Consider the following 24196-nt stretch of genomic DNA (forward strand, 5'->3'; position numbering starts at 1 on the left):
CCTCTCCAGTTTTTTTCTTCCTTTGTATTCACATCCGCTTCTCCCAGTGAAGCCCAGAATGCCTGGTTTCCACTTGTGGCACTCCTACTGACCTGGGGAAAACCACTTACCCTACTTACACCTCAGTTTTCTCATTGTAAGAAGTTCTTTCCATCTATAACATTTTATGTTCTAAGATACAAACCAGCTCTGACGTTGTTCTATGTTCTAAGTTTCCTTCTAGCTCTGACTATATTTTAAGGTCCAATCACCGTCAAATTTCACCCCTCAGTTCCTTGGTATTCAAGCTTCTTTCCCTTTTTACTTTGCAAAATTCTCTCTAGACCCATCTTATCTTCACCATCTAGGAGGGAGAAAGGAGCAGGGATTATTACTCCTGTGTTACAGATAATAAATAGAGTCATAAATTTAAGTGCCCTGAACATAGCAGGTATATAGTAAATGCTCCTTAATTGATTCATCATTAATGAGTTAGAGCTGAGTCACTATCCTACTCCATTACCCACTCAGTGAGCAACTGTTGATAAAATCCCCATAATTTTCTCTTGCATTAAGAGAGCACTCATGTCCAAGATTGGGGCAGCAGAAAGAAGGTTGGAGGCAGAAAGAAAGGTCCTGGATTTGGATACCAGACCCGGCATTCATTGCCTCGATTGGCTTGGACAAATCATTTGATTTTTATGGACTTCCTTTTCCGGCTCACCCGGGAGAGGATAGGACTTTTTTTTTTTTTAATTTTAATAAAGTCTTCCAGCTCAGAATTTATGATCTTAAGATGGATGGGAGAGGGGGCAATGCTCTGTCATGTCTGGACCTTAGTGTTCAATTCCGGGTTACATTGTACGAAGGACATTCAAAAGCTGGAAAGGCAACCAGGCTAGTGAAAGGCCATAAAAGATGAATGAAGATCAGCTGAGAGACCGGGAAGGTTTAGCTTGGAGAAAGAAGAGTTGGGAGGGACGTGATTGCTGTCTTCAGGTATTCCAAAGTCAGTCTCATGGAAGAAGTTGCATTTGCAATCAGAAGATACCATTAAGAACAGCGGATCCGAGTTGAAGAGCGGCAGATTCAAGATTGAAGGGGAGGGAGCAAAGGAACAAGCTTTTATTAAGTACTTGCTATGTCCGGTCCCAGGTACTGTGCTGAGCGTGTTTCAAATATTATCTCATTTGATCCCCATGACAACCTGTGAGATAGATGTTACTACACAGATGATGAACTGAGAGCAAATTCAGTGACTTGCCATGGTCGTACAACTAATAAGTGTCTGAGGCCAGAGTAGAACTCAAGCCTTATCCACTCCAATTCAGAATATTGGTATATATGTAAACCCCCCAAAGGAAGGGATAAGTGGAGCAAGGATTTGCCTTGTGGAAGAAAGAAGTCTGGAAATATCTCCTTTGGAGGGTCTATCTGTATGTGTTTGAGTGACTGTACCCTTGAACATAATTCCATTCCACATCAGGAAAGTGAGCTTGGCATCCAAGTGTCTTCAGAAGGGTTCTAATAGGAACACAACCAGACCACTGAGCACAAGAGGAGCAATTTTCTTTTGATTTGACTTTATGAAACTCTTGAGTTTCCTGTCTTCAGGAAGTTGGGAGTAAAAGACAGACTTTCATCAGGGTCTCTATTCTACTCCACACCTCTATATTCAGGCTCCAACCCATTTCCTGAAGCACTTCTCAGATCTAAGGCAATTTCTATCTGATCTGGACAGCCTCTAAATTCAGCATGATTTAGTTCTGAAGAGTCGGGAAGATCAAGAGAGATTGTGGCTAAGATCTGAGGGGGAAACGGGAAATATTTGTAGGAAGAGTCTGTGGGATATTTGATCTTCTATGGGAAGCTGCTGAGATTAGTTATGAGGAAAGAACCTAGCTACTGAGCCAGCCTCATGCAGAGAGGGGGAAAGGGGTGAGCCAATAGGGAGGCATATTTAGAATATTAAACTTCTCCAGTTTTTTTCTTCCTTTGTATTCACATCCGCTTCTCCCAGTGAAGCCCAGAATGCCTGGTTTCCACTTGTGGCACTCCTACTGACCTGGGGAAAACCACTTACCCTACTTACACCTCAGTTTTCTCATTGTAAGAAGTTCTTTCCATCTATAACATTTTATGTTCTAAGATACAAACCAGCTCTGACGTTGTTCTATGTTCTAAGTTTCCTTCTAGCTCTGACTATATTTTAAGGTCCAATCACCGTCAAATTTCACCCCTCAGTTCCTTGGTATTCAAGCTTCTTTCCCTTTTTACTTTGCAAAATTCTCTCTAGACCCATCTTATCATCCCTGTTTAACAGACGAGGAAAGAGACTGTTGGAGTTACAGCGGCGTGCCTGGCGTCGGGATCAGAACCCAGCTTGAGGTGCTCAGTCCTGGAGGCTGTTCAGTCCAGGAAGTAGTGTGTTCCCCTTCATTCAGGGCTTAAGAAGAGGGATGATTAGGAATACTGTAAAAATGGAAATTTTATTCAGTAACCGGTTGGGCTGGAGCACCAGAGATTCCTTCCAGATCTGTTTCCTATTCTCCTTCCCTTACTAGGCACACGGTTATGGGACGTGAAATCACATTCGTTTAGCGCAGCATAGTCCCGGGTTTAAAAAATTACAATCTCTGCTTAGGATATTGGGGTAGATGTCAAGCTCTTAATAACTGCTTGTAGATTGGTCAAGTATGGGTCAGAAACCACTTGATGGGGCAGATAAAGGTCCTTTCGTTTAATCAGAATACTAGTCGAATTGACCTCTTTTTTTTTTTTTAATTTTAATAAAGTCTTCCAGCTCAGAATTTATGATCTTAAGATGGATGGGAGAGGGGGCAATGCTCTGTCATGTCTGGACCTTAGTGTTCAATTCCGAGTTACATTGTACGAAGGACATTCAAAAGCTGGAAAGGCAACCAGGCTAGTGAAAGGCCATAAAAGATGAATGAAGATCAGCTGAGAGACCGGGAAGGTTTAGCTTGGAGAAAGAAGAGTTGGGAGGGACGTGATTGCTGTCTTCAGGTATTCCAAAGTCAGTCTCATGGAAGAAGTTGCATTTGCAATCAGAAGATACCATTAAGAACAGCGGATCCGAGTTGAAGAGCGGCAGATTCAAGATTGAAGGGGAGGGAGCAAAGGAACAAGCTTTTATTAAGTACCTGCTATGTCCGGTCCCAGGTACTGTGCTGAGCGTGTTTCAAATATTATCTCATTTGATCCCCATGACAACCTGTGAGATAGATGTTACTACACAGATGATGAACTGAGAGCAAATTCAGTGACTTGCCATGGTCGTACAACTAATAAGTGTCTGAGGCCAGAGTAGAACTCAAGCCTTATCCACTCCAATTCAGAATATTGGTATATATGTAAACCCCCCAAAGGAAGGGATAAGTGGAGCAAGGATTTGCCTTGTGGAAGAAAGAAGTCTGGAAATATCTCCTTTGGAGGGTCTATCTGTATGTGTTTGAGTGACTGTACCCTTGAACATAATTCCATTCCACATCAGGAAAGTGAGCTTGGCATCCAAGTGTCTTCAGAAGGGTTCTAATAGGAACACAACCAGACCACTGAGCACAAGAGGAGCAATTTTCTTTTGATTTGACTTTATGAAACTCTTGAGTTTCCTGTCTTCAGGAAGTTGGGAGTAAAAGACAGACTTTCATCAGGGTCTCTATTCTACTCCACACCTCTATATTCAGGCTCCAACCCATTTCCTGAAGCACTTCTCAGATCTAAGGCAATTTCTATCTGATCTGGACAGCCTCTAAATTCAGCATGATTTAGTTCTGAAGAGTCGGGAAGATCAAGAGAGATTGTGGCTAAGATATGAGGGGGGAACAGGGGAAATATTTGTAGGAAGAGTCTGTGGGATATTTGATCTTCTATGGGAAGCTGCTGAGATTAGTTATGAGGAAAGAACCTAGCTACTGAGCCAGTCTCATGCAGAGAGGGGGAAAGGGGTGAGCCAATATGGAGGCATATTTAGAATATTAAACTTCTCCAGTTTTTTTCTTCCTTTGTATTCACATCCGCTTCTCCCAGTGAAGCCCAGAATGCCTGGTTTCCACTTGTGGCACTCCTACTGACCTGGGGAAAACCACTTACCCTACTTACACCTCAGTTTTCTCATTGTAAGAAGTTCTTTCCATCTATAACATTTTATGTTCTAAGATACAAACCAGCTCTGACGTTGTTCTATGTCCTAAGTTTCCTTCTAGCTCTGACTATATTTTAAGGTCCAATCACCGTCAAATTTCACCCCTCAGTTCCTTGGTATTCAAGCTTCTTTCCCTTTTTACTTTGCAAAATTCTCTCTAGACCCATCTTATCTTCACCATCTAGGAGGGAGAAAGGAGCAGGGATTATTACTCCTGTGTTACAGATAATAAATAGAGTCATAAATTTAAGTGCTCTGAACATAGCAGGTATATAGTAAATGCTCCTTAATTGATTCATCATTAATGAGTTAGAGCTGAGTCACTATCCTACTCCATTACCCACTCAGTGAGCAACTGTTGATAAAATCCCCATAATTTTCTCTTGCATTAAGAGAGCGCTCATGTCCAAGATTGGGGCAGCAGAAAGAAGGTTGGAGGCAGAAAGAAAGGTCCTGGATTTGGATACCAGACCCGGCATTCATTGCCTCGATTGGCTTGGACAAATCATTTGATTTTTATGGACTTCCTTTTCCGGCTCACCCGGGAGAGGATAGGACTTTTTTTTTTTTTAATCCACACCTCTATATTCAGGCTCCAACCCATTTCCTGAAGCACTTCTCAGATCTAAGGCAATTTCTATCTGATCTGGACAGCCTCTAAATTCAGCATGATTTAGTTCTGAAGAGTCGGGAAGATCAAGAGAGATTGTGGCTAAGATCTGAGGGGGAAACGGGAAATATTTGTAGGAAGAGTCTGTGGGATATTTGATCTTCTATGGGAAGCTGCTGAGATTAGTTATGAGGAAAGAACCTAGCTACTGAGCCAGCCTCATGCAGAGAGGGGGAAAGGGGTGAGCCAATAGGGAGGCATATTTAGAATATTAAACTTCTCCACCTCTCCAGTTTTTTTCTTCCTTTGTATTCACATCCGCTTCTCCCAGTGAAGCCCAGAATGCCTGGTTTCCACTTGTGGCACTCCTACTGACCTGGGGGAAACCACTTACCCTACTTACACCTCAGTTTTCTCATTGTAAGAAGTTCTTTCCATCTCTAACATTTTATGTTCTAAGATACAAACCAGCTCTGACGTTGTTCTATGTCCTAAGTTTCCTTCTAGCTCTGACTATATTTTAAGGTCCAATCACCGTCAAATTTCACCCCTCAGTTCCTTGGTATTCAAGCTTCTTTCCCTTTTTACTTTGCAAAATTCTCTCTAGACCCATCTTATCTTCACCATCTAGGAGGGAGAAAGGAGCAGGGATTATTACTCCTGTGTTACAGATAATAAATAGAGTCATAAATTTAAGTGCCCTGAACATAGCAGGTATATAGTAAATGCTCCTTAATTGATTCATCATTAATGAGTTAGAGCTGAGTCACTATCCTACTCCATTACCCACTCAGTGAGCAACTGTTGATAAAATCCCCATAATTTTCTCTTGCATTAAGAGAGCGCTCATGTCCAAGATTGGGGCAGCAGAAAGAAGGTTGGAGGCAGAAAGAAAGGTCCTGGATTTGGATACCAGACCCGGCATTCATTGCCTCGATTGGCTTGGACAAATCATTTGATTTTTATGGACTTCCTTTTCCGGCTCACCCGGGAGAGGATAGGACTTTTTTTTTTTTTTTTTTTTTTTTTTCTTCTTCTAGTTTTATTTCCCTCCCAGAAATAATCTCTCATCTCGGTCCCCACCCTCGCCCGAGGTCCGCCCCACTCCTCAACCAGCCTAAGCCCCGCAGCCAAACAGAAAGGGAGAGGCTGAAAGATGTCAGGCTCAACTGAGCGAGGTTAACCATTTAAGCGCCCACGGGATCCCCACGCGGTGCTGGGGTACAAAGATATAGTGAGAGCGTCCTGCGTGGGGTGGGGGTGGGGGGCATTGCACAAAGCCAATGCTTGTGGAAGAGCCTTTAAAGAAACATGTGGTGTGGAGTGAAAGCGTTTATCTTTCTCGCTCTTTCCAGCGGCGATCGGTCAGCTCCAGGAGTAGGGTCTGAGGATGACCTTTTCCCTCTTGTCCTTCTTGTCCGTGGCCTGCACTGCTTTCCAGGAGGCGGCCTCCGGGGAGGAGGGAAGAGAGAAAGGGAAAGAGAAGAGGAGGGGGAGGAAGAGGGGGAAGAAGAGGGGAGCGTGAGGAGAGGAAGGAGAGAGAGAGGGGAAGAGGAGGGAAAGAAGGGAAAAGGGGAGCGGGAGAAGAGGGGAAGCGGGGAGACCGTAGAAGGAAAGCGGGGAGCTTTCCGTACCGCTCAGGCTCCGGGGCCCGGAAAAGTGGGGTAGATTGGAGAGGCGACAGCTAACCGCAGGGTCTAGCCGCGAGCCTGGGCGTGGCTGAGTGCGAGGAGGGGGGAGAGTCCCTCCTCCCTCCGCCTCTCCAAAGCCCCGGGAAGGGAGGGAAGCTCCAGCTGAGGCTCCTGCTCCAGGCAGCAGATTGCCACCGCATACCCTCAGGGTTCTGGGACCCAGCTGAGGTCTGGGAGGAGCAGGGGCGGGACTAACCTCTTAGGATCCCGCCCCCCTGACCTCCTGAGAGGCCGGCCGGCTCCCGGCTCCCGGCGCCTATTGGCCAAGGCACCCGCCAATTGCTGGGAATCCCCCCCCTCCCCGGTGCTCCTAGAGTTGCTGGCCCCGGCACTTCAGTCTCTGAGACCACAGCACCGGGTGCTTCAGGTGGGATTGGCGACGAAGCCGGCACCTGGTTCCGAGCTCGCGGAAGAGGCTTTTCCGTGCTGGGCTGGGCGGAGTAGGATCGGCGGGCAGAGTGTCGGAGGGCTGGATGTCGCCGAGGAACTCCCACGCGTGACCGCGGAAGGCAAGAGTCCCATTCAGGACAGCCAGCTCCGGGATAGGCGCACAGCGACCAGCCAGGTCTGCCTTGGGGTGGAATGATCGGGGCCGTGTGAGCCGCTAGGCCCATCCTGACTGACAGTCCCCGACGTGACCGGTTCGGACTGGACAGGAGAGGCCGGTTCGGAGAGTGACCAGTCCAAAGCTAGGCCGAACGAGTGATCGGCGCGGAAACGGAGCAGTCCTGCTGAGGGAGAGCGGCCGAGCGGCGGAGTCCCGGCCGCACAGCGGGGAGCCGGCCCGGCGGCCCGAGGCAGTGGGCGGGCGGGCCGGGCCATGGCGGAGCCGGTGCTGCCGCTGGTGGCTCGGCTCAGCTATGCCGTGGGCCACTTCCTGAACGACCTGTGCGCCTCCATGTGGTTCACCTACCTGCTGCTGTACCTGCACTCGGTGCAGAGCTACAGCTCCTGGGGCGCCGGCGTCCTGCTGCTGCTGGGCCAGCTGGCTGACGGAGTGTGCACGCCCCTCGTGGGCTACGAGGCGGACCGCTCCGGGGGCTGCTGCGGCCGCTACGGCCCGAGAAAGTCCTGGCATCTGGTCGGTAAGGCCCCCTCCCCTAGCTCGTCTTTGTGTCCCCTAGTCCTTCCCAATTGTCCCACCTTCTCCCTCTGCTGCAGGAGGGGCCCCTTAACTCCCTCTGTGGCCCTGCCTGTAACATCCCGCCCCCCAGCTCAGCGTGTGCCTCCTTCCTGTCCTGCCTCTTCCCCAACTTCAGTATTTTTCTCCATCTTTCCAAGAGTGCAAACGTCTCCCAAAGGGATGATTGGCGGGAGAGACCCTGAGAGAGGCCAGTCTGAACTTAGCAGGTCGATCAATGAAGCAAGCGTGCTGACGCGTCTGTCTGTCTGTGCTTTGGGAGCGGCAGCAGGCAGAGAGAGTGTGTGTGTCTGTCTGTCTGTGCTTTGGGAGCGGCAGCAGGCAGAGTGTGTCTGTCTGTCTGTGCTTTGGGAGCGGCAGCAGGCAGAGTGTGTCTGTCTGTCTGTGCTTTGGGAGCGGCAGTAGGCAGAGTGTCTGTCTGTCTGTCTGTCTGTCTGTCTGTCTGTCTGTCTGTCTGTCTGTCTGTCTGTCTGTCTGTCTGTGCTTTGGGAGCGGCAGTAGGCAGAGTGTCTGTCTGTGCTTTGGGAGCGGCAGCAGGCAGAGAGAGAGTGTCTGTCTGTGCTTTGGGAGCGGCAGCAGGCAGAGAGAGAGTGTCTGTCTGTGCTTTGGGAGCGGCAGTAGGCAGAGTGTCTGTCTGTGCTTTGGGAGCGGCAGTAGGCAGAGTGTCTGTCTGTGCTTTGGGAGCGGCAGCAGGCAGAGAGAGAGTGTCTGTCTGTGCTTTGGGAGCGGCAGCAGGCAGAGAGAGTGTGTCTGTCTGTCTGTGCTTTGGGAGCGGCAGTAGGCAGAGTGTCTGTCTGTGCTTTGGGAGCGGCAGTAGGCAGAGTGTCTGTCTGTGCTTTGGGAGCGGCAGTAGGCAGAGTGTCTGTCTGTGCTTTGGGAGCGGCAGCAGGCAGAGTGTGTCTGTCTGTCTGTGCTTTGGGAGCGGCAGTAGGCAGAGTGTCTGTCTGTGCTTTGGGAGCGGCAGTAGGCAGAGTGTCTGTCTGTGCTTTGGGAGCGGCAGTAGGCAGAGATTCCTTCCAGATCTGTTTCCTATTCTCCTTCCCTTACTAGGCACACGGTTATGGGACGTGAAATCACATTCGTTTAGCGCAGCATAGTCCCGGGTTTAAAAAATTACAATCTCTGCTTAGGATATTGGGGTAGATGTCAAGCTCTTAATAACTGCTTGTAGATTGGTCAAGTATGGGTCAGAAACCACTTGATGGGGCAGATAAAGGTCCTTTCGTTTAATCAGAATACTAGTCGAATTGACCTCTTTTTTTTTTTTTTTTTCTTCTTCTAGTTTTATTTCCCTCCCAGAAATAATCTCTCATCTCGGTCCCCACCCTCGCCCGAGGTCCGCCCCACTCCTCAACCAGCCTAAGCCCCGCAGCCAAACAGAAAGGGAGAGGCTGAAAGATGTCAGGCTCAACTGAGCGAGGTTAACCATTTAAGCGCCCACGGGATCCCCACGCGGTGCTGGGGTACAAAGATATAGTGAGAGCGTCCTGCGTGGGGTGGGGGTGGGGGGCATTGCACAAAGCCAATGCTTGTGGAAGAGCCTTTAAAGAAACATGTGGTGTGGAGTGAAAGCGTTTATCTTTCTCGCTCTTTCCAGCGGCGATCGGTCAGCTCCAGGAGTAGGGTCTGAGGATGACCTTTTCCCTCTTGTCCTTCTTGTCCGTGGCCTGCACTGCTTTCCAGGAGGCGGCCTCCGGGGAGGAGGGAAGAGAGAAAGGGAAAGAGAAGAGGAGGGGGAGGAAGAGGGGGAAGAAGAGGGGAGCGTGAGGAGAGGAAGGAGAGAGAGAGGGGAAGAGGAGGGAAAGAAGGGAAAAGGGGAGCGGGAGAAGAGGGGAAGCGGGGAGACCGTAGAAGGAAAGCGGGGAGCTCCGTACCACTCAGGCTCCGGGGCCCGGAAAAGTGGGGTAGATTGGAGAGGCGACAGCTAACCGCAGGGTCTAGCCGCGAGCCTGGGCGTGGCTGAGTGCGAGGAGGGGGGAGAGTCCCTCCTCCCTCCGCCTCTCCAAAGCCCCGGGAAGGGAGGGAAGCTCCAGCTGAGGCTCCTGCTCCAGGCAGCAGATTGCCACCGCATACCCTCAGGGTTCTGGGACCCAGCTGAGGTCTGGGAGGAGCAGGGGCGGGACTAACCTCTTAGGATCCCGCCCCCCTGACCTCCTGAGAGGCCGGCCGGCTCCCGGCTCCCGGCGCCTATTGGCCAAGGCACCCGCCAATTGCTGGGAATCCCCCCCCTCCCCGGTGCTCCTAGAGTTGCTGGCCCCGGCACTTCAGTCTCTGAGACCACAGCACCGGGTGCTTCAGGTGGGATTGGCGACGAAGCCGGCACCTGGTTCCGAGCTCGCGGAAGAGGCTTTTCCGTGCTGGGCTGGGCGGAGTAGGATCGGCGGGCAGAGTGTCGGAGGGCTGGATGTCGCCGAGGAACTCCCACGCGTGACCGCGGAAGGCAAGAGTCCCATTCAGGACAGCCAGCTCCGGGATAGGCGCACAGCGACCAGCCAGGTCTGCCTTGGGGTGGAATGATCGGGGCCGTGTGAGCCGCTAGGCCCATCCTGACTGACAGTCCCCGACGTGACCGGTTCGGACTGGACAGGAGAGGCCGGTTCGGAGAGTGACCAGTCCAAAGCTAGGCCGAACGAGTGATCGGCGCGGAAACGGAGCAGTCCTGCTGAGGGAGAGCGGCCGAGCGGCGGAGTCCCGGCCGCACAGCGGGGAGCCGGCCCGGCGGCCCGAGGCAGTGGGCGGGCGGGCCGGGCCATGGCGGAGCCGGTGCTGCCGCTGGTGGCTCGGCTCAGCTATGCCGTGGGCCACTTCCTGAACGACCTGTGCGCCTCCATGTGGTTCACCTACCTGCTGCTGTACCTGCACTCGGTGCAGAGCTACAGCTCCTGGGGCGCCGGCGTCCTGCTGCTGCTGGGCCAGCTGGCTGACGGAGTGTGCACGCCCCTCGTGGGCTACGAGGCGGACCGCTCCGGGGGCTGCTGCGGCCGCTACGGCCCGAGAAAGTCCTGGCATCTGGTCGGTAAGGCCCCCTCCCCTAGCTCGTCTTTGTGTCCCCTAGTCCTTCCCAATTGTCCCACCTTCTCCCTCTGCTGCAGGAGGGGCCCCTTAACTCCCTCTGTGGCCCTGCCTGTAACATCCCGCCCCCCAGCTCAGCGTGTGCCTCCTTCCTGTCCTGCCTCTTCCCCAACTTCAGTATTTTTCTCCATCTTTCCAAGAGTGCAAACGTCTCCCAAAGGGATGATTGGCGGGAGAGACCCTGAGAGAGGCCAGTCTGAACTTAGCAGGTCGATCAATGAAGCAAGCGTGCTGACGCGTCTGTCTGTCTGTCTGTCTGTCTGTGCTTTGGGAGCGGCAGCAGGCAGAGTGTGTCTGTCTGTCTGTCTGTCTGTGCTTTGGGAGCGGCAGCAGGCAGAGTGTGTGTGTCTGTCTGTCTGTGCTTTGGGAGCGGCAGCAGGCAGAGAGAGTGTGTCTGTCTGTCTGTCTGTGCTTTGGGAGCGGCAGTAGGCAGAGAGAGTGTGTCTGTCTGTCTGTCTGTGCTTTGGGAGCGGCAGTAGGCAGAGTGTCTGTCTGTGCTTTGGGAGCGGCAGCAGGCAGAGAGAGTGTGTCTGTCTGTCTGTCTGTGCTTTGGGAGCGGCAGCAGGCAGAGAGAGTGTGTCTGTCTGTCTGTCTGTGCTTTGGGAGCGGCAGTAGGCAGAGTGTCTGTCTGTGCTTTGGGAGCGGCAGCAGACAGAGAGAGTGTGTCTGTCTGTCTGTCTGTGCTTTGGGAGCGGCAGTAGGCAGAGTGTCTGTCTGTGCTTTGGGAGCGGCAGCAGCAGAGAGAGTGTGTGTGTCTGTCTGTCTGTCTGTGCTTTGGGAGCGGCAGCAGGCAGAGAGAGAGTGTCTGTCTGTCTGTCTGTCTGTGCTTTGGGAGCGGCAGCAGGCAGAGTCTGTCTGTCTGTCTGTGCTTTGGGAGCGGCAGCAGGCAGAGAGAGTGTGTGTGTCTGTCTGTCTGTCTGTGCTTTGGGAGCGGCAGCAGGCAGAGAGAGAGTGTCTGTCTGTCTGTCTGTCTGTGCTTTGGGAGCGGCAGCAGGCAGAGAGAGTGTGTCTGTCTGTCTGTCTGTGCTTTGGGAGCGGCAGCAGGCAGAGAGAGTGTGTCTGTCTGTCTGTCTGTGCTTTGGGAGCGGCAGCAGGCAGAGAGAGTGTGTGTGTCTGTCTGTCTGTGCTTTGGGAGCGGCAGCAGGCAGAGAGAGTGTGTCTGTCTGTCTGTCGGACAGAGAGATGACAGTCCTTAAGTCAGAGTTAGGAGAATTGTGGGAGTCACTGTCCAATGACCTTTGAGGGAGATCATCCCTGCGAAAGAACCTCGGGGACTCATCTGCCGACATCTCTGCTACTGGGGAGGAGGGACACCTTACATAGCCTAGTGTCATGAGGAGCATTCAGTCACTAACTGGGGGGAAGGGGGAGGAGGAGGGATCGTTGGGTCCCATTTGGGGAAGCTGGCTGAAGCACCAAACTGTTGGGCTTGGGGTGGAGGCAAGTGTTCAAGGAACCCTTGTAAGTTGTGGGGCTGCCCAAGAAGCTGGTAATCCTCCTCCTGGTTGGCTGTTGGCCTTGACTTTGAATGTTGAAGGGATGTGCTGATAAGACCCAGACCTGAGCCTCCACCCATGGGAACTTTTCTCTCCTCACCCAAGATCTTCTGAGTAACAAAAGGGACAAATGTTATTTGTTTTCCTCTGTTCTTTCTCATGTATGGGGAGAGAGCTGTCTCCTGCCTCTTCTTGAATCTTTGTGATGTTCTGTAATATGAGGATCTTGTGTGATTCAGACTGGCATTTTATTGAATTTGGGTGATATTCTGATGATTAAGCAAGTTCCTAGAAGTCAGGTGTTATGCCCCATCCTCTTGCCCTACAGGGCAAGGACCGAAGGGACTGGGGTTTATTGAGGATTGTTTTGCAAGAGACAGAAAGGAAAGATCCCTTCTGGGGCCTCATATAATCTCCCTCCTACCCCCCTCACTTCTACCTTGTAGTCCTATACTCTACTGTTTCAGGAGTGCTGCTTGCTGCACAGGGGTTGGATTAATGTTTCTTGAGTGCAAGGTGGAGTTACCTCTGATGCTGACCAGGTATCTGCTGAGATTCTGCAATGCTATGGCGAAATCTGTGCTGCTCCTGGAGTCAGGAGTCCAGGGTCCGTAGGCTTTTTCTCCTTTGAAACCCCCCATTTTCCTCCTTTCCAGAAAGGTCACCATAATCACCATAAAACCAGAAAGATAAGAGAATGTCTGTCTCTCCTCTGGAAGAGAAATGACTTTTCCCACGCAATCAGGGAGTCAAAGACCAGTGAGCAGATCACTAGAAGGAAGTTCAAATCACTGTATTCCTCTCTTCCGTTTGCCTAAGTTTGTAGGAAAGGCCAGTTCTGTCGGTCAACTTCTCTGTTATTAGTGCAAGTTAATTTCTGAAAAATTAGACTAAATAGTCATTTTTCAAACATATTTCTCTTTCCATCCCCTTTCTCTCACTTGACTTTCTCCACCTCCCTTGCTGATTATTTTCTCTTTGACAGATAGGAAAACCAAGTTTCCAATCAGGTTATAGAATAAATAAGCAGCTGAACATGAAATTGAAGCCCCAAATTTGTTTTGGGGTGTCATATTTTAGGGCATCAGTAAAGTAGAGAGACTTAAAGATGATGCAGAAACACTTTAAATTAGAGCATAGCATTAAAAGAACTGTCCCTATTTAGGCTGAATGAAAGAAGAGTCTAGCATGATAAAATTCAAGAATTTTGAGGGTACAAAAGAGATCAGAGGCAGCAGGGGACAGAGCTAGAAGCTGTGTATGGAATTCAAAGACAGATTCAGACTTGATGTAAGAAAAGCCTTCCTAACAAATGGAGTTGTTCAGAAGTAGAATGAGCTAGTACCCTTTCTCAGAACTCCTTAAACCAGGGGTTAGACGGCCACTTTTTGTCAGCTAAGATATAGAGAAGATGCTCGTATGGAACTTCCTTTGAGGTTTCTTGTTCTATTATGAGTTAGACCCAGAAAACCTCCTGGGATGGGGCAGGTGGTGACCTAGGAAGGGATGGGTGTATATGAGTAGGGGGAAACTAGTTGTCAAGAACTGGGAAAAAAGAAGTAAGATTGTCTTGGGTCTTGCGCAAGCGTAGCCAGCCTCTATTCCAAGTGGCTAGGGCCCAAGAGCTGGGCAGATCTTGACTTCCGCAGATAAACTCTACAACTTAGTATCGAGATATCGAGATTGATAGCTGATTTGGGTCAGCTCTTCTTCCCCTCTCATTCTCAGCACGCATTCCCACACACATAGACACTTCTCCCTTTCTCAGCCAAACCTATTTCCTTCTTCCTCCCACTTTGGCTAAGTGAGGGGTGCTCTACATTTGGACACCTCATCCATTCACTGGCCACCTTCCTCATTCACTCAGTGATCTCCTTGACTCATTCATTCAACAAGCATTTATGTGCTGAACTTTGGCTGCTGGAATGATGCTTGATTGAGTTGCCGCTCTCTAGGAACCCACAAAAGACACCGACACAAATGTCATGTAAAGTGATGTGTTATGGTTAAGTAGATTAAAGAGGGGAAGAACAAGGTGCGATTTGAGGTCCAGAAGGAGAGAGTCATTACCAACTATGGGAGGTCAGGGGAGCTTTAAAAATGGGAAGCAGTCCAGAAGAGGGAGGCAAGGTATAATTAGTATGTGCCCGTTATAGCTTTGTTCCCAGGATAATGAAATTTAGGAGGCCCTGACAGTGCTGTAATTACATCTGTAGTGTGGAAACAACTGCATTTTGCACCTAGTTGGCCAGACAAATTACAAGAAGCTATGCCAGGTTTCCTCCCAGCTGCTGCGATTCGGAGGAACTGCTCACAATCCTGCCTCAAGTTACTGCTTCCTGGGATCTTCTCTCCTCTTTCTGACTAAATTGCCACAAGCAGTGGCAACTGGAGGATACTCCAGTTCTAAGACAGATCGAGCACTTAGGCTGGGTGAGTCAAGGTCCAGATGGGGATGCCCAGAGATTGGATGCAGCTCAGAAAGTTTAGGGAAGTCATTTGAGAGAATCGTGGAGAGTGTAGGGTCCCAAATGCCAGACACAACTCCTTCAGGTTTCCTTGTCTCCCTAATAACCAGAGGTGGGGAAGGATATTGGGGAATTTGTTGGAGTGTCAGGGTCCAAGATTCGGAACTGGGAGAAGGCTTAAAAATCGAATCCAACCTTCCTCAATTTACTAGAGACAACAGAGAGCAACACAGTGGTCCAATAAAAAAGGCAGGGGAAGGAGAGGGCACTGAAGAGCTCTCCAAGGGTGCAAATGTGGAAGATCTGCCTTGGACGGGAGGAAGGAGATCAGGCCTGGGGAAAGAGATGAGCTCGTTACATTCAGAGTTACATTCAGATTGAGGTACTGGGTGGGGGGACATTCAGGAAGAGATGATCTTGGCCAAGGCCATCACAGGGTCACACTCTTCCCAGATTCCTTGTTCTAGTGTTTCTTAGGAAAAGTGACTCCTCCCTCTTTACAACTCTCTCTGTCTCCCTTTCTCTGCTTCTATTTTTGTCTGTGTCTCCTCTCTCTCTCTCTCTCTGTCTCTGTCTTTCCCTCTGTGTGTGTCTCTCCTCACTTTCTGTATGTCTCTCTCCCGTTTCTCCCTCTCTCCCTCCCTTCTTCCTTCCATCTCTTTTCTCCCCCTTTCTTCTTTGTCTCTCTTTCCCCCACCTTTCCTACCCTGTATCCTGAAGTTCTGTTTGGGAATCTCACACTGAACTATTTGAGTTATTTTGTGTGTAGGGACAAAGGGCCAGTCTTCTGTTCCTTGAGGGCATGAAATCCAGATCTGTGTCTCCTTCCCCTTACTGAGTTTTTGGAGGGCAGATAGTCCTCTCTTTGAAGCCTCTTTCTTATAGGGAAATACAGATAATCTAAGGAATCTCTACAGGAGGTGATGAAGACTTAGTGTCTTCTCCTCACCTCAGCCCCCAAGGAATCATTAACCTTGGCAGGGGAACTAAGTGAGAATGAGCAAAATTGTCAGTTCTACAGGAGTCCAAAGGCTGGGACTTCTTTTGAGTTCTGGCACAGATGGCCCTTGTTAAGGCAGAAAGGAATTATCAAGTTTTATTTAGAGCTGGAAGAGACCTTAGAAGTATAATCCCCTTGTTTCATAAAAACTGAACCCCCCGGGGGAATGGCTTGCCCCTAAAGGAGCTGATTTGGAAATCCTGGGTTCCCTCCTTTCCTGGGTCCTTTAACTCCAGTGAGTTCCAGAGAAACCCAAGAGAGCCCATTTTGGTTTCACTTCCTAAATCTGAAGTCACGAGGGGAGGAAGGAAGGAAGGAAGGTGGATAGCAAGGGAAGGAGATTATAGAGTATGTCACCCGTGACCTGGGTCTGACCAGTCCGAAGCTCTGACCCAGGGAAGCTGGGTGGTAGACTCTCCCTTTAAGGGGGAAGCAAAGGGATCGCTTTCCCCAGAGATTGGAGTTTGAGCAAATCAGAATGTTGGAGTTGGGGAGGACCTCAGAGATACATGGCGAGTGGACCAAGTCATTGACTTGAGCTGGATTTGGAAGCCTAAGCCTGCTGATGATCTTGGTTTCCTTGGGTTGGGTGGTTGAAGAGTGAAAGGGTTTGGGGTTTGTTTTTTTTATCACTTGGGACTCAGTCTTCCTCTCTCTCTTTCTTTCTACACACTCTCTCTCTCTCTCTCTCTCTCTCTCTCTCTCTCTCTCTCTCTCTCTCTTTCTCCTTTAGAGCCAATTGGGTCCCGTGCTAATCACAGTGAGATGGTGCTGGGGAAAACTTCTGAGCTAAGAGTAAGGAAACCTGGGTTCTAGTTTTGGTTTTACCATTGAGTTAGCAGATGACCTCAGCCAAGCTATTTTCAATTGTGAATGTCATTTGGCTCATCTGTGAAAAAGTGTTAGATTAGATAATCTCTAAGGATCTTTCCACTTCTGATCTTGTATTCTAAAGGTTCTCCCATCTCTGACATTCTGGGTCCTAAGGGCCCTCCCACTTATTTTTTAATTGAAGCTTTTTAATTTTCAGAAAATATGCATGGATAATTTTTCAACATTAACCTTTGCAAAATCTTGTGTTACAATTTTCCTTCCTTTCTCCCTACTCCTCCCCTAGAGAGCAAGTAATCTAATATATGTTAAACATGTTAAAATATATATTAAATCCATTATATGCATACATATTTATACAGTTATTTTGCTGCACAAGAAAAATCAAATCAAAAACGAAAAAATGAGAAAAAATAAAATGCAAGCAAACAAAAACAAAAAGAGTGAGAATGTTAAGTTTTGATCCATACTCAGTTCCCACAGCTCTCTCTCTGAGTGCAGAGGGCTCTCTTCATCACAGGATCATTGGAACTGGCCTGAATCACCTCATTGTTGAAGAGGGCCACGTCCATCAGAATACATCCTCATATAGTATTGTTGTTGAAGTGTATAATGATTTCCTGGTTCTGCTCATTTCACTCAGCATCAGTTCCTGTAAGTCTCTCCAGGCCTCTCAGAAATCATCCTGCTGATTGTTTCTTATGGAACAGTAATATTCCACATCATTCATATACTAAAACTTATTCAGCCATTCTCCAACTGATGGGCATCTATTTAATTTCCAGTTTCTTGCACTACAAAAAGATCTCCCACTTCTTACAGTCTAGGTCCTGAGGGCTTTCCCACCTCTGACATTTTGGATCATAATTCTGGCTCTAAATCTCCATTGTCTGAGCTTTGACCTTGGGTCTTGCTGACTGACATTTGAGGCTCCCTGCCACAAGGTCAGAAGGCTGGCTCGTTGGGCAGCTTGGTCTCAGTCATGCTTATGAGAAGGAGAGTCATTTGAAGTTAGGTGGGAAAGATAAACTGAATTCAGATTGCACAGGGCTTTATGCACCATTTATACACCATTTACTTTTTGTCTCCTGGAGGTAGTAGGGAGCCACTGAAGGTTTTTGAGCAAGAGAGAAGGGTTGACATGGACACATCCATCTCTAAGAGATTATTTTGGCAATTGTGTGAGGGAAAGATCAAAAGAATTGGCAGAGTCTCTGCTTGGGTCAGAGCAGGGTCTTCTGCCTCCAAAGTCCCTTCCGCTGGATGGTAAGGCCTCCTGCCTTGAGGACAGAGGCCACAGGCCAGCAGAGGTAGGAGTCTGGAAGGTCTCTGGAGACTGAATGGAGAAGAGGGAGCTGCTAGGAAAGATGGAGGGCCCAGTCTCCTGGGCCTGGTGACTCCTGGCTCAAGCTGGGGCGAAGGAAGAGGCATCACCCCGATCCTCAGTGGGGGATTGGCCGGGAGAGGTAGATTTGGGAGAGGGGGAAGAATTCCCTTCAGAATGTGTTGAGTTTGGGGTGCAGGTGACAGGGCCTGGAGATGATCACTGGCCCCAAACTTGAGGGCAAAAAGCTGGGGGGAGCCCACCCGCGTCCGCTTCATTCCCCCTAACAGAGCTAGACCAGGCCACCTGAAGGCCGGCTCCAGCCTGGCTCTTGGCCCTGGGGATTTTTCCCTCTCTCTGTGAAATGAGGAGGGGAGGACTCCCTCCTGAGGACCCCCAGCCCTAACTGTCTGCCTTCTGTCCCCAGGCACCATCTGTGTCCTGCTCTCCTTCCCGTTCATTTTTAACCCCTGCCTGGGCTGCACGGCCACCACCCCCGAATGGGCCGCCCTCGTCTACTACGCCCCTTTCATCGTGATCTTCCAGTTTGGCTGGGCAGCCACCCAGATCTCCCACCTGTCTCTGATCCCCGAGCTGGTCACCAATGACCACGAGAAGGTAGAGCTCACAGCCTTCAGGTAATGCTGGCATGCGAGGGGCTGGAGGGGCCCCTTGTGAGAGGTTCTCTGGAGCGCCTTTTTGCGCTGCCCTTTTCTCCTGCTACAGAGACCGGCGCCATGTAAAAGCAACGGCCTATTCTGGCCCTGTGGGGGGTCACTCCCTCCGCTTCTCAGGATCTCACTTCCCCTTAGGAAACCAGACCAAAGCAAACCCACACTGGGGCACATTAAAACTTAAAAATATATTGATATAAAAATCAATATAAGGAAGTCACCATCCAGTGCTGGCTCTGCCCTGTCAGCTCCTGGGCCTGGTTCTCAGCTCTAAGTGAAGGTTCTATTCCATGGCGGACTCCTAACCTTTTTCAGGCCGTCACTCAACAAGCATTCGTGAAGTGCCCACCATGTGCCAGGGCTAAGGAGTTCGCAGTCGAATATGTCACAGACCCCTTGGCAATCGTACTCTTAACTACATAGAATTACAACAGAAATCAATTATAGGGGCAGCTGGATGGGGTGCCGACCTCAGACAAGTGTCTTTTAGCTTTTTAGTCACTTAACCCCAATTTCCTCAGCAAAAAAAAAGAAAAGAATAAGAAATCAGTTGTTAGTTGATATATCAAATATACAAAGACACATTCACATCCCCCAAAGGTCTTGGATGACTGGCTGATCTCAGGATGCCTCCTTTCTAGCACCGATGGGCTCCTCTCTCTGATCTTCCAGGGGTGCAAGCTTTGGGGATTGACTCTAGCCCACAGCCCCCTCCCCAACTCTGGGGTTCCGTCTGCAGCCCTGTCTCGGCAAAGGTCTAGGTTTCCTCTCACAGACTGTCCCAGGGAGCATGGGGCTCATGGGTTGGGCAATAGCCAGGATTACATAAGCCCGGGGAGGCTGCAGGGCCCCCAGATAGGGGAAGGGGCAGGGCTGGGGGATGGGAGCTGCCTCCTTCTCCGCTCTCACCCTGAGACCTGGGCCAGGGTTGGGGGAGTATGGGGGGGGACTGTCCCCTGTGGTTTAGGGAGAGGGGAAGCACGGCCAGACAGCTGTGCCGTCTCACGAGTGCCCAGCAGAGGAATGAGCAGGGCCGGGGCGGGGAGCCACGGGCCTTGCCCAGGAGGGAGCTCCCGCCGCTGAAGCCCGTCTCTTTCCTTCCTCCTCCCATCGTCCCAGGTACGCCTTCACCGTGGTGGCCAACATTGCTGTGTATGGGGCCGCCTGGCTGCTTCTCCATTTCCAGGGGTCCCACTCTGAGGTCCCCGATTCGGGCCCTGGTGACCAGCTGGGCCTGCAGGACGTGCCGGTGTTTAGGGTAAGTGGGGGTCCTGCTGACTGAGCCCTGGCTCAGGCTTCGGGGAGCGAGGCTGGGCCGGGCCAGGAGACGGAGCTCCCCCCCGGGCTGGGCCCTGACCCCCGTCTCCTCCCCAGAACCTTTCCTTGATGGTGGTCGGTGTTGGGGCCGTCTTCTCCCTGCTCTTCCACCTGGGCACCAAGGAGCATCCCCGGCAGCGGCAGGGCCTCGAGGAGCCCAGCGAGCACAGCCCCTTGCTCCCACCCGCCAGCCGGCCCATGCTCCTCTGGAAGCACTGGCTGCAGGAGCCCTCCTTCTACCAGGTAGGAGCGTCCCGTGGGCCCCTCACACCTGCCTCCCCGCCGTGTTCGGCCTGGGCACTCGGGCCCCCCAGACCTGCCCCCTCTCGGCTGCCCCCACGTACCCGTCCGCTCCTCTGACCCGTCCGTCCTCTCCTCAGGTGGGCATGCTGTACATGAGCACGCGGCTCATTGTGAACCTGTCCCAGACCTACATGGCCATGTACCTGACCTACTCCCTCAAGCTGCCCAAGGTGAGAGGCAGGGACGTGGGGGCCGAGAAGGGCCCTCGGGCGGGCGGCGAGCTGGCCATGGGGTGGGGAGGGGGTCGCGGGCCTGCGGGAGACCCTGTGACCCCGCTCCCCATTCGCCTCCCCCACAGAAGTTCATCGCGACCATCCCCCTCGTCATGTACGTCAGCGGCTTCTTCTCCTCCTTCTTCATGAAGCCGGTGAATAAGTGCATCGGTCGGAATGTGAGTGAGCCGACGGAGTCCCCGGGAGATGGCAGGCCCCGGGAGGCCTCGGACCCACAGCCTGGGGCCCACCGGCCCCTTACCTCGGCTATAGGAAACCGCGGCCCAGAGAAGGCGGTCACGGCCAGTCCCCGCGGGGAGCCGCTGTCCGGACTGGAAGCGGTTGCCCAGCCTCTCCTTGGGGGAGCCTGCCCCTCTTTGTTTTGGGGGGAGGCAGTCGGGGTCCTGTCACAGAGCTAGCGTCAGGTGTCAGAGTCCAGATCGGAACTCAGACCCCCCTTCCTGTCCACTGCTCCTATTTGCCCCTGTCTGCGGAGCTCTTCCGGCTGCCCTTGCTGCCTCTCTCCTCCTGGAGAGAAAGCCTCCCGGCAGAGGTGACTGGGGGAGCTGGAGAGGAGGGGCGGCCCCCAGAGAGGCTCGGTGTGCGGGACGCAGGCCGCCCCACGTCCCTTCTCTGTCCCACCTTGCTCTCTCCAGCTGACCTACTTTGTCGGCCTCTTGGTTATCCTGGCCTTTGCCTCCTGGGTGGCGCTGGCCAGCTTTCTGGGCGTCGCGGTCTACGGCGCGGCGGTGCTCCTGGGCGTCGGCTCCGCCACCATCCTGGTCATGTCCCTGTCCATGACGGCCGACCTCATTGGCAGCCACACGGTGAGCCTGGGCTGGGCTGGGCTGGGGGGGGGGGGGGGAGGGGGATCCGCCTCTGCCTGCGGCAGCCAGGAGGTGGGGGGCTGCTGATGGCCTGGGGGGGGGGGGAGGCTGCTGATGGCCTGGGGGGGGGGGGGGGAGCCGCTGATGGCCTGGACAGGGGCCTGCTGACGGCCTCTTCTCCCTTCCAGAACAGCGGGGCCTTTGTGTACGGCGCCATGAGCTTCTCAGACAAGGTAGCCAACGGGCTGGCTGTGATGGTCATCCAGAGCCTGTACCCCTGCTCGTGAGTCTGGGGGGCTGCGGTGGAGATGGTCCCGGGGCTTGGGGGGCCCCGCTGGCTGAGCTCTGCCCGGGGCAGGCGGGTTGGCGGAGGGGAAGCTCACAGGCCGGCCTCTCTCCAGCTCGGACCTGTGCTGTGCGGCCTGCGTGGGCTTCTACCACTGGGTGATGGTGGCCGTGACCGGAGGCGTGGCCGTGGCCGCCGCCCTCTGTCTCTGCAGCATCTTTCTCTGGCCCATCCAAGTTCGATTCTGTGAGTCGCCCCGGCCCCTCCCCCTGCTTAGCCCATCTCTTCTCCCTGGGTCAAGGGCAGGGTCTTCCTCAGAGAGGGCAGGGGGCTGGCCCAGGAGACAAGGAGTCGGGGAAGCCTTTGCCTCTGCCGAATGGGCCGTCTCCCTTCCCCCTTGTCCCTCAGGAGACGATTATCCATAAGCCAGGTTAGCATGGGGGTGGGGGGTGGGGTCCTAGGGCCAGGCTCCAGGGGAGGATGCCCCCCCAAGTCCGCAAAATAGATGCAAATCTGTGTAAATCTGAACCTGAAATCTTGTGTGCCAGCCTCAAAACAGCTTTTCCCAGCCCCCCATTCTCCTCCTCGGGCCCCCTTGGATCAGAGCACTGATTTGTAGGGGAAGAGTTCAGCTCTGTCCTCGGGGGCCTTTGCCATGCCCTGCTCCTAGGACGCTTAGGCACTAGCTGGGGTGGGGCAGAGGGAGGAGGAGGTGATTCCTGTGCAAGGGGCTTTCCCTCCCCGGCCCTGCTGAGGATTGAGGAAGGGCTCGCTCCCATTCTCTCCAGTCTCCGGGATCTCCAGGACCTTCCCCAGGGACCTTGGGGGGTGAGCCCAGGGGCTCAGAGCGGGAGGGGAGCGGCCCCGAGTTCTGAGCCAACCCCTGTGTCCCACCTCTCCCGTGTCCCCTCCCCTCCCCAGATGATCCATCTGGGCCCGGCCCCGATGAAGGTGCAACTGGACCAACCTCAGGAGCCTTCCAGGACAACGCCGTCAACTGAACACTCAGGGTATCTCAGGTGCACATGGACCGTCCTCCCCTCCCTGGCTCCTGGGACTCGGATCCCAGAGGCTTCTGCCGTGGACCACCCCCAGCTGGCCTGGGGAATTCTGGTTGTTTCTCCGGCCTGTTTCTCTGGCCAGGACCTGGGCTGGTAGCTGTTTATACAGAATGTTGGACTAATAAATAAAATCCCACTGGGAGTGTGGGAGTCTCACACTTGGTCTGGTGCGCACGCTTGGAGGGACTGAAGGGGGATCGAGAGGCCTCCTGGACCCTGGGATCTTCTTCTCTCGTCCCATCCTTGTCTCTGAACTTTGGGGGATTGTTGGCTTCGGTATGGAAGGGAAAGAAGGAGGAACACAGCTTCTTGTCCTGTGCCCCTTTTCCATGGATCTCTGCCCATTTTCAGAGAGCTTTCCTCTCTCCCTCCACATGTATGGCACAGTTCCCTTTCCCCTCCCCATCCCAGCTGCTCGTCTCTGCCCGCAGTGCAGTCCCACTTGTCAGGATTCAGCAACAATGTGGGACTCCCACGAGGGTTTGGTCTGGCCAGGAAAGAGCAGCTGCCGTGGGCTTTCGTTCAGTGTGACCAGGGATGGCTTGGGGCTTGACCCCCACCTAGGCCTTGAGTCCCATCTGCCCCGTCCTGTACTCGGGTAATTGGTCATCTGAGCCCAGGGTCAGGCTTCATTTTTATACCTTAATGACTTTACTATTAGATGTTATTTTGTTATTTATTATTTTGCTGGATTTATCCCATTATTTTGGCTTTTTGTTTGAAAGTTACCCAGAACTATTCAATGGGTGCCCACAGATGTCCAGGTGTGTGTACTTGTGTGCCAAGGGTTCAGGGTTTTAACCATTTAGGGGTCGTGGACCCTTTGAGAGTCTAGCAAAGTCTTCTGGACCCCTTGCTGGATACGCCTGGTTTCCTACATTTCTATGAAGGAACTGCTAAATTTCAGTTAGATCAGTTAAATTTAAGATGCATTCTTCTCCCTACCCAAGTTGGCAGAAATCTTGCTGTGTATCCCAGGCTGAGAGTCCCACTGTGGCCACGTTCCCCCGGCAGATAAGGGTAAGCTCTTGGTTTCTCCATCCTGTGTGGATGCAGGTGGTCCAGTCCGGACTCCATCTCCCTGGCACAGATTTCACCCACACTGGCTTTGTGCCCTGCCCCTCTCCCTCCCCAGATGCATCCTGTGTCCCCTACAACCTCAGTGCCAGTTTTCCCTCCCTGCAGCACCTGTATAACCTGTGCCTCAGGTTTTCCCATCTGCAAAATGGGGATCGTACCTGCCTGACAGGGTAGTAAGGATCAAATGTGATTTGAAATGCACTTTGCAAACTTTAAAGAATCATGTCAGCAGTCTGTGCTTGACCCTTTGGGACTAGCTAAAAGGTCCAAATGGGGCTGTGTGTATATCCCTTGGGCAGCCCCACTTTTTTTCCCCTCCATCCCACCCACCAGTTGGATGGGCAGTGCCCAGGAAGGACCAGCCCTAGAGAGAATGGAGGGGAGAAGGGTGAGTGGGAGGATACCAGCTCCTCTTGAAGGCCTTGAGAGAAGTGCAGGTCCAGAGTGTTAGAGCTTTAATAGTAGTTTAGCTTGTCATCAGGCAGGGGACGCTGGTTGGTGGGGGAACAATAGGGCTCTATGTTCCATCGCTGGAAGCCTGGGGGAATGTTAATGGGGAAACTCAAGTTAACTACTAGAGAAGGGAGAATCAAGGAGGTGCAATGTCATCTCATGGTCTGGGCAACTTCCCTCTCTTGGACAGGGGCATTGGAGACAGG

The 24196-nt window shown here is 52.1% G+C and overlaps 1 protein-coding gene and 1 long non-coding RNA gene across 3 annotated transcripts; one reads left to right on the forward strand and one right to left on the reverse strand.

Annotated features, from left to right (window-relative positions):
- Window positions 1-620: 620 nt before the first annotated feature.
- On the reverse strand, window positions 621-3201 carry LOC127541743 (uncharacterized). The gene is made up of 2 exons (XR_007948468.1): window positions 2746-3201; window positions 621-719 (listed from the first exon to the last, which is right to left on the reverse strand). It is a non-coding gene; the product is annotated as an uncharacterized LOC127541743 (long non-coding RNA).
- A 3547-nt stretch (window positions 3202-6748) lies between these two features.
- On the forward strand, window positions 6749-22615 carry MFSD12 (major facilitator superfamily domain containing 12). Of its 2 annotated transcripts, none has more exons than XM_051971976.1 (10): window positions 6749-7530; window positions 18205-18415; window positions 19571-19709; window positions 19826-20011; window positions 20149-20241; window positions 20370-20462; window positions 20940-21110; window positions 21299-21393; window positions 21512-21642; window positions 22318-22615. In XM_051971976.1, the coding sequence occupies exons 1-10, from the start codon at window positions 7266-7268 to the stop codon at window positions 22395-22397; spliced, it is 1464 nt and encodes a 487-aa protein (XP_051827936.1). In that variant the 5' UTR covers window positions 6749-7265; the 3' UTR covers window positions 22398-22615. The 2 variants fall into 2 exon arrangements, with proteins under 2 accessions (XP_051827936.1, XP_051827935.1); XM_051971975.1 differs by lacking the exon at window positions 6749-7530 and adding an exon at window positions 9824-10602.
- The last annotated feature ends 1581 nt before the right edge of the window (window positions 22616-24196 follow it).

Source organism: Antechinus flavipes, chromosome 1 (assembly GCF_016432865.1).
Source record: "Antechinus flavipes isolate AdamAnt ecotype Samford, QLD, Australia chromosome 1, AdamAnt_v2, whole genome shotgun sequence".
Lineage (NCBI taxonomy): Eukaryota > Metazoa > Chordata > Mammalia > Dasyuromorphia > Dasyuridae > Antechinus > Antechinus flavipes.

Bases quoted from the DNA above. Each gene is read 5' to 3' on its own strand.
- MFSD12 (XM_051971976.1), top strand. From the start codon at position 7,266: ATGGCGGAGCCGGTGCTGCCGCTGGTGGCTCGGCTCAGCTATGCCGTG. The intron at 21,394-21,511 runs GTGAGTCTGGGG...GCCTCTCTCCAG, and splicing joins CAGAGCCTGTACCCCTGCTC to CTCGGACCTGTGCTGTGCGG. The intron at 21,643-22,317 runs GTGAGTCGCCCC...TCCCCTCCCCAG, and splicing joins GCCCATCCAAGTTCGATTCT to ATGATCCATCTGGGCCCGGC.